Source organism: Epinephelus moara, chromosome 6 (assembly GCF_006386435.1).
Source record: "Epinephelus moara isolate mb chromosome 6, YSFRI_EMoa_1.0, whole genome shotgun sequence".
NCBI classification, from domain to species: domain Eukaryota; kingdom Metazoa; phylum Chordata; class Actinopteri; order Perciformes; family Serranidae; genus Epinephelus; species Epinephelus moara.
In genome coordinates, this window is record NC_065511.1 from 23,309,006 (window position 1) to 23,316,369 (window position 7,364).

The window sequence follows — 7,364 nt, forward strand, 5'->3', positions numbered from 1 at the left end:
ACAGAAGTGAATGATGTCTGTCTTTAGGAATTGGGTTTGATTTCAAGAGACCACTGTCTCAGCTCAGAGAAGTACATCTGAGGCGCTACAACTTGCGACGATCCGCACTGGAGCTGTTCTTCATTGATCAGGCTCATTATTTCATCAACTTCAAGAAGAAGGTGACGCTCAGATCAGATTTATTTCCTTCTGCTCTATCATTAAAATCAAATAGATGTTTTTAGATTCTCTATGTCTGCCCTCTCAGGTACGAAACAAAGTGTACTCTAGGATCCTGGGCCTGAGGCCTCCCAACCTGTTTTACTTTGGCTCTCGCTCCCCGCAAGAACTACTGAAGGCATCTGGGCTTACACAGGTGCTTATTTAATTCACTTCTCTCTCTATAAAGTGTTATTATGATCTGAACTGTGCTTATTGTAGTGACCTGATCTGGTGTTAATGTGTTGAACAGAAATGGGTGTGCAGAGAAATCTCCAACTTCGAGTATTTGATGCAACTGAACACCATCGCCGGACGCACTTACAACGACCTGTCGCAGTATCCTGTGGTAAGTACAAATCATGTCCGCTCACAGTGTTTAAAACCCGATGACCCTTTTTATTAAAACAGATGATGGATTTACAGTGTGAGGAGGTATAGTGTTGCATTTGTGTTTTTATGCGTCCGCACCAGTGATGGCTGTAGCTGAAGGTATATATGTTTTCAAGTTGTCCGTCCGTCCCATTCTCATGAACCCAATATCTCAGAAACACTTTAAAGGAATTTCTTTAAAATCTGGCACAAATGTCCGCTTGGACTTAGTGATGACTTGGTTAGATTTTGGTGGCCAAAGGTCACTGTGACATAACATCTGTTAACAACTGCTAATTATATAGATCATCTCTGCTGCTGGTGGAAAGATGTGTGTGAAACATCCATGTATTCACAGACGTGGATGTAAACTGTGACTGCAACCTGACTGGTTCACAGAGGCATATAACTGTGGGGCTGTAATCCAAGTTTTTGTATTTTGTTTAGTTCCCCTGGATCTTGTGTGACTATACCTCTCCCATTCTGGATCTGGAGGACCCGTCGGTTTTCAGAGACTTGTCCAAACCCATAGGTGTGGTCAACCCCCGCCATGCACAGAATGTCAGAGAAAAGTAAGTGGTTATATTGATGTGATTTTGTTTCTTGTGTTAAAAGTGTTGCAGGTCAGTTGCCAACTTAAGATAATAAGCTAAAATATTTAAAACAGTCTGAAGCTTTAATCAATGAGCATTTTTTCTGTCTGTCACTAGGTATGAGAGCTTTGAGGACCCGACAGGAACCATTGACAAATTCCACTATGGCACACACTACTCTAATGCAGCAGGAGTCATGCACTACATGATCCGCATGGAGCCGTTCACCACTCTGCATATCCAGCTGCAGAGCGGCAGGTGGGGACGCTGAGTAATGCATTATATTTTATATTCAAAAATATCCTGCTGGTCTGCGGTCTTATGTTGGCACATGCTGTCGTCTTTTAGGTTTGATTGCGCAGACAGACAGTTCCACTCAGTGGCAGCAGCCTGGCAGGCTCGCATGGAGAGTCCCGCTGACGTCAAAGAGCTCATCCCGGAGTTCTTTTACTTCCCGGAGTTCCTGCAGAACATGAACGGTGAGGAGCCTAACTCATCTGCTTCATTTTGTGGTGAGATGCAAACATTTGAACAAACCCTAATGAATCACTGCTGTGTTACTTTTATAGGCTTCGACCTGGGACATTTGCAGATATCTCAGGAACCAGTGACAGATGTCCTGCTGCCTCGCTGGGCCACATCAAGAGAAGACTTCATCAGGCAACACAGGAAAGCCCTGGTGAGTCGACACACTGTACAGACTTAAAACTTGTCGATCATGCATTTGTTATCTAACATACTCCATTAAGACCACTATTCAAGATGACAGCAACTTGTATCTTAAACATCCAGGAATGTGAGCACGTGTCCAGTCACCTCCATGAGTGGATTGACCTGATCTTTGGTTACAAGCAGAGAGGTGAAGAGGCAGTGAACGCCCTCAATGTCTTCTACTACTGCACTTATGAGGGTAAGGCAAAAGTGTGATGGACTTGTCAGTAGTGTTCTCCTTTTGCTCCTGATGTCTCTTTCAGTCTTTACACATGAACAGTATTTTCCTGTGTTCTTGTATGAGACTCACTCTTGCTTCTTGTTTGGGTCGTCTGCAGGTGCAGTAGATCTGGACGCCATTGCCAACGAGACTGAGCGTAAGGCCCTGGAAGGCATCATCAGCAACTTTGGACAGACTCCCTGTCAGCTCCTCAAGGTACAACTCCCACACTTGTTCACGGCTATTTTTAAAGCTTTGATTATCAACAAAATGCTCTTAGGTTCTGCTGAAAAAGTGGTCGGCTTATATCATATTCCTATCTCCGACCAGGAACCTCATCCTCCTCGCATGTCAGCTGAGAACGCAGTGAGGCGGCAGGCCCGCCTGGACACTCTGCCCCCGAATATCTTTGAGCAGCTCGACAAACTCCGTCCATTTGTGGAGGTGGGTTTTGTCGTGATCTCTTTACCTCTCTAAATAAATAACTCCGAATGCTTTGGTGTGTATATACAGCATGTATTAATGTGTGTTTGTGTGTGCCACAGGTGGTAAGCGATGGCCTTCCTCTGGTGCAGGCAGTTGTACCAAAGAGCCAGAATCGCTCCTTCATCATCCAGGGCTCAGATATACTGGTAAGGATCAGTGAGGCACACGGGTAAAACTTAACACATAGTCACAACAACAACAACAACAACAACCTTTTTTAAATGTTACATTAATATACATTTCACTTATTGAATAGTTAAGGTTTAGCATTTTTATATCATGTCACTTTTTCTCTGCAGGTGACTGTAAGTTCAAACGGGTTGATAGGGACACACAGCTGGTTGCCATACGACAAAAACATCGCCAACTACTTCACCTTCACTAAGGACCCCAACATGACCAATCCCAAGTGAGTGCCCTCAGAAAACTTTCCCTTATGACCTGACATCTGAAAAAGAAAAAAAAAATTGTTTACCAAAATCTCCTCATATTGTTGTTAGCTGACTCTAACAATGCATTAATTAGCTTCTCAGCACTTAATTAAAAAAAATACTGGACATGAAAACTCACTTCACATCATTTCAAAAGACGTCTGCAGCTCTCATGACAGTCATATGGAAGCTTAACATCTGTCTCACAATCCCTCTTTGTCTGTGAAGCTTCAAAGCCTGTTTAATTAATTAAAATTCACTTTAATGGATCTTATTTTAGACTGGCCTTGAACGTGGATCACATAAACTCAAAATAAATCATGATAAGAGCCATTTCAACACTGTTTCACGCAGGTTGTAATTTGCAGATGTCATGACAGTTTAATGTGCCGAATATAAATCTCCTCCGCATTTAGGCCACAGCTCCGTCTCATGTCTTGTTTTTAACTTTGATCTCTCCAAACCCTGCTTTGTGGTGCAGAACGCAACGGTTCTTGAGCGGGCCTTTCTCTCCTGGGGTGGAGATCAGTGCTCAGGTGCTGGTGGTGTCCAACGACGGCCGGCTGCTGTTCAGCGGAGGACACTGGGACTGCAGCCTCCGTGTCACCCAGCTCGGGAAGGGCAAGCTGGTGGGCAGGATCTGCCGGCACATTGGTGAGCTCTCATTGTCACAATGTCTAACTTTGATATATACTTTGTTTCCATGTTACAAATTTATATTTTTATGTGTTCCACAAAGACGTCGTTACTTGCTTGGCTCTGGATCTCTGTGGCATCTACCTCATCTCTGGTTCAAGGGACACATCCTGTATAGTGTGGCAGGTTCTACAGCAGGTAAACATCTTCATTCAGGCTCGCTCACATGGGGCAGTGTGCACACATGCATGATTACAAGCTGAGCTTAAAGTCGTGGCTTCACATATGGACTCTCATTTTTTTTTTTATACCTCAGGGTGGCTTCTCCAGCGGTCTTTCTCCTCGGCCTGTGCAGATTCTCTGCGGACATGATCAGGAGGTCACCTGTGTGGCCATCAGCACTGAACTGGACATGGCAGTGTCGGGGTCAAAGGTCAGCGATGTCACATTCTGTGAACATTTATAAGCTTTATACAAATATGCAGAATATACACAGTTCGTAACAAAGGAATAATATACAGAGTATTTTCATTTTGTAAATAGCTTTGTCTATCTGACCACCAGTCCCAAACCCAAAGTTATTTGGTTTACAATAATGAAAAGCAAAGAAAAGATGTTAATCATGAATACTCATCTTGCCCACCAGGAGGCCAGGGGCCAAATAATAAACCAATAATAATATTTATCAGATAAATAAATCAGACAAATCCAGTTGCAGCAGCCCTGTGCAGGTCAAGTGTACACAGGGGCATTTCTAGGATTTGAGGACACTCAGGATTTAGCTTGGATCTCTGTTGGGGCATCCACGAGATCCTCCCCTGGCACTTAAAAAAAAGAAAGAAAACAAGCTTTAACTTGATGCTTTTTATGCACTCTGACGCCTTGTATTCAAAGTACAAAAAATATCACCAATGTGAATCAATTTATTTTGAGTGTAAATTAGAGAAAGGTCAGTGGGCCACCCGGCACCCTATCATGGGCCACATTTGGCCCCATGGTTGTAAATTGAGTATCACTGGTATAAATTCTCACATTTTAAAAGCTGTAACACTTTTTTTTTTTTTCCCCACAAGTATTGAATGAACATTTTTCCTCTCATATTGTTTGAGTTCTGTGGGTTTTTACAGGTGTTAAAAAATGCTGTGCAACATAAATAACCACGCATGCTTGAAAACAATACTTGGATCTTCTCCAAGCAAACTGTGTTGTGGCTCATTAGAAGTACAAATGTAATCTGTACCAGCTACAGGAAACAACTCCATAACACGCTTTATAGGTATGAAGAGACAGATGTTTCCATCATATAGCCAGCTGCTCTTCAAACCTTGAAAGCATAATTTTATCAAATTGAGCAAGGGTAAACCACCGTTTTAGCTGATTCTCATTTTGAGCTTTTTCCCCATGTGCTCCTAACTAGTTGAATTAGAGAAGATACACGGAACATAAAAGTCCATTATGCCTAGCTGCAGTTTTAGGGGCTTTACGTTGATCTGTTAAGACTCTCTGTTGCCAAACGTTGCAGCATGACAGGTTGCCAAGACTCCAATAAACTGGCTACTTGTGAGTCCATGTGGCTTTGGTTTGCATTGTGAAACTTCAAAAATAATGCACTAAAAGTAGACCCTCCCTTTCTGTTCACTGTGTTTCAGGACGGGACTGTGATAGTGCATACTGTCCGACGAGGCCAGTTCCTGCGAACACTGCGGCCTCCTGGTGATAGCTGTGTACCTGCCCAAATCTCTGAGCTCCAAGTGGGCATGGAGGGCCACATTGTGGTACAGACCTCACTGGAGGAACGAGCTAACAGAAAGGTGCTTTAATACCTACAGTGCACATACATACACACACAAACAAGTTTTCAACCTGCTTCAGCGCCATTACCAAAATTCTGCTTGTTCCTCCAGGGCAAGTACTCCATTCATGTTTACTCAGTAAACGGCTGTCTGCTGTCCTCCTTCACCATGGAGGAGCAGGTGACTGCTCTCCACCTGGTGTCTGAACACATCATACTGGGGACCATGCAGGGGAGCCTCCACATACGAGATTTATGCAGGTAAAAGCATTGAGAACATAGTTTGAACTTCCTTACAATGCCGCCAATTGACAGCTTGTACAGTAACGTTCATTCTCTGTTTGACAGCCTGGATGCTTCGGTGTCGCCCCTGGCCTTGAAGGTCCCTGTGAGGAGTCTGTCTGTCACCAAAGAGTGCAGCCACATCCTGGTGGGACTGGAGGACGGGAAGTTAATTGTGGTGGGGGCAGGGAAGCCAGAGGAGGTGAGAAGCAATGAGATGCGGGAGTGGGGTGGCGGTGTATGTTTGTATGTGTGAGTGCGTGAGGAGAGGGGGGTAATCATATGCTAAGTGCTTGTTAGAAACCAGGTTTTTCAGATGATAATTTAGCGTCTTTGGTCTAACATCTCCATCTTAGCCCTTAAGTGAAGATTAACATGTTTTCCACTCCTGTTCTCAGGTCCGCTCAGGACAATTCACCCGTCGCCTTTGGGGCTCCCGTCGCATCTCTCAGGTGTCGTCAGGTGAAACCGAGTATATTCCAACTGAGAGTACTGGCAAATGAGATGAGCAATGGTGGAGGAACTCTGAGAACTGTAGGCTGCAGATACTACCTGCACCACCGAGATGCTCGCCAGACTCAACAAATCCTTTGTTCCCTTTACAAGCTGGGAAACTATCCTCCTCAGCCACTGATCTCTCTGAGAGAGCAACTATACACTGTGCACTTTTTTTATTCTTAACTGATATTTTATTGCGTATTTCATTTTCAGCTGTGTACTGTTTTTAATCAGCATCATTCCAAAGAGTGGCCTTGTTTTTGTGGATGAAGAAGAGCTTGGTGTGTGAGGTTGTGAAGCGCTGTTGAACTATAAATACAGTGAGTCATATTTCAGGGATGTGACTCGTGCTGATGCACATACGGCCTCAGACACAGAGAGAAGAAACGCTGTGAACACTCCAGGCTTCATGTTCTTGGCTTCTTCCTTATCAGAGGAACAGCTGTGATCCCTGCGCTGTTGAATGTCCCAAAGCTGTTGTTTTGGCGTTGGCACCTTCTTAAAACTCCTGGAAACTTGAAAACTGCTGTAAATGTTGCTCGAGATTTCCACGTTGCAATACTGGTAAATTCCACATGGGGGTTGACTTTGTAAAGAAAGATACAGGGGGTAACTGGTCGTGAACCGGTGCTGTGTTGTGATCCTTAGCGGTCAACATCAGGATTTGCTGATCCTTGCACCAGAAGTGCACTGCAATACCACAGTATATAATCCTGCATTCCTTTAGGCTCTAAACAAAGTAAAACTGTTACAATTAAAGCAATAACTGCTTTAATGGTCAAGTATGTGAAGTATATTCACTTTTTTATCATGACTGTGGAGCTTGGATGCAATGAAACTCGAGAGGAGAGCCTCCTGTTGCCTTACACACAATAGAGTAAAGACCTTTACAAATGTGTCTGTACTGGTTTTATTATTACTCTGTTCATCACACACTGTATCCCTGTTTTATTCTATCTGAAAAGTGCCTTTTTAGCTTGTCTCTCGAGCCATGTATAAACACTGAATTCCAATCATCTATGTAAGATCACTATATGTCCGACTATACCCCTGCTGATCTGATTTAAACACACCTTACTGCTCAACTATGACTCAGATGTGGATAAGATGTCTGTGAACTCAGTAAACTGTTGGCTGGATGCACA

At 43.7% G+C, this 7,364-nt stretch overlaps 1 protein-coding gene across 4 annotated transcripts in view; it reads left to right on the forward strand.

Annotated features, from left to right (window-relative positions):
- The window catches only part of nbeal2 (neurobeachin-like 2), a 44,576-nt gene extending 37,212 nt beyond the window's left edge, over nt 1–7,364 (forward strand). For all 4 annotated transcript variants that reach the window (XM_050045753.1, XM_050045754.1, XM_050045756.1 and 1 more), the window contains 19 exons: nt 28–161; nt 248–355; nt 452–547; nt 1,018–1,142; nt 1,281–1,421; nt 1,512–1,642; nt 1,733–1,842; nt 1,956–2,073; nt 2,213–2,310; nt 2,425–2,538; nt 2,640–2,726; nt 2,880–2,989; nt 3,493–3,665; nt 3,751–3,845; nt 3,964–4,080; nt 5,297–5,458; nt 5,552–5,700; nt 5,788–5,923; nt 6,120–7,364. In XM_050045753.1, the coding sequence (XP_049901710.1) occupies nt 28–161; nt 248–355; nt 452–547; nt 1,018–1,142; nt 1,281–1,421; nt 1,512–1,642; nt 1,733–1,842; nt 1,956–2,073; nt 2,213–2,310; nt 2,425–2,538; nt 2,640–2,726; nt 2,880–2,989; nt 3,493–3,665; nt 3,751–3,845; nt 3,964–4,080; nt 5,297–5,458; nt 5,552–5,700; nt 5,788–5,923; nt 6,120–6,224 (2,309 nt within the window). In that variant the 3' untranslated portion in view covers nt 6,225–7,364. The remainder of the gene's footprint in view (nt 1–27; nt 162–247; nt 356–451; nt 548–1,017; nt 1,143–1,280; nt 1,422–1,511; nt 1,643–1,732; nt 1,843–1,955; nt 2,074–2,212; nt 2,311–2,424; nt 2,539–2,639; nt 2,727–2,879; nt 2,990–3,492; nt 3,666–3,750; nt 3,846–3,963; nt 4,081–5,296; nt 5,459–5,551; nt 5,701–5,787; nt 5,924–6,119) is intronic.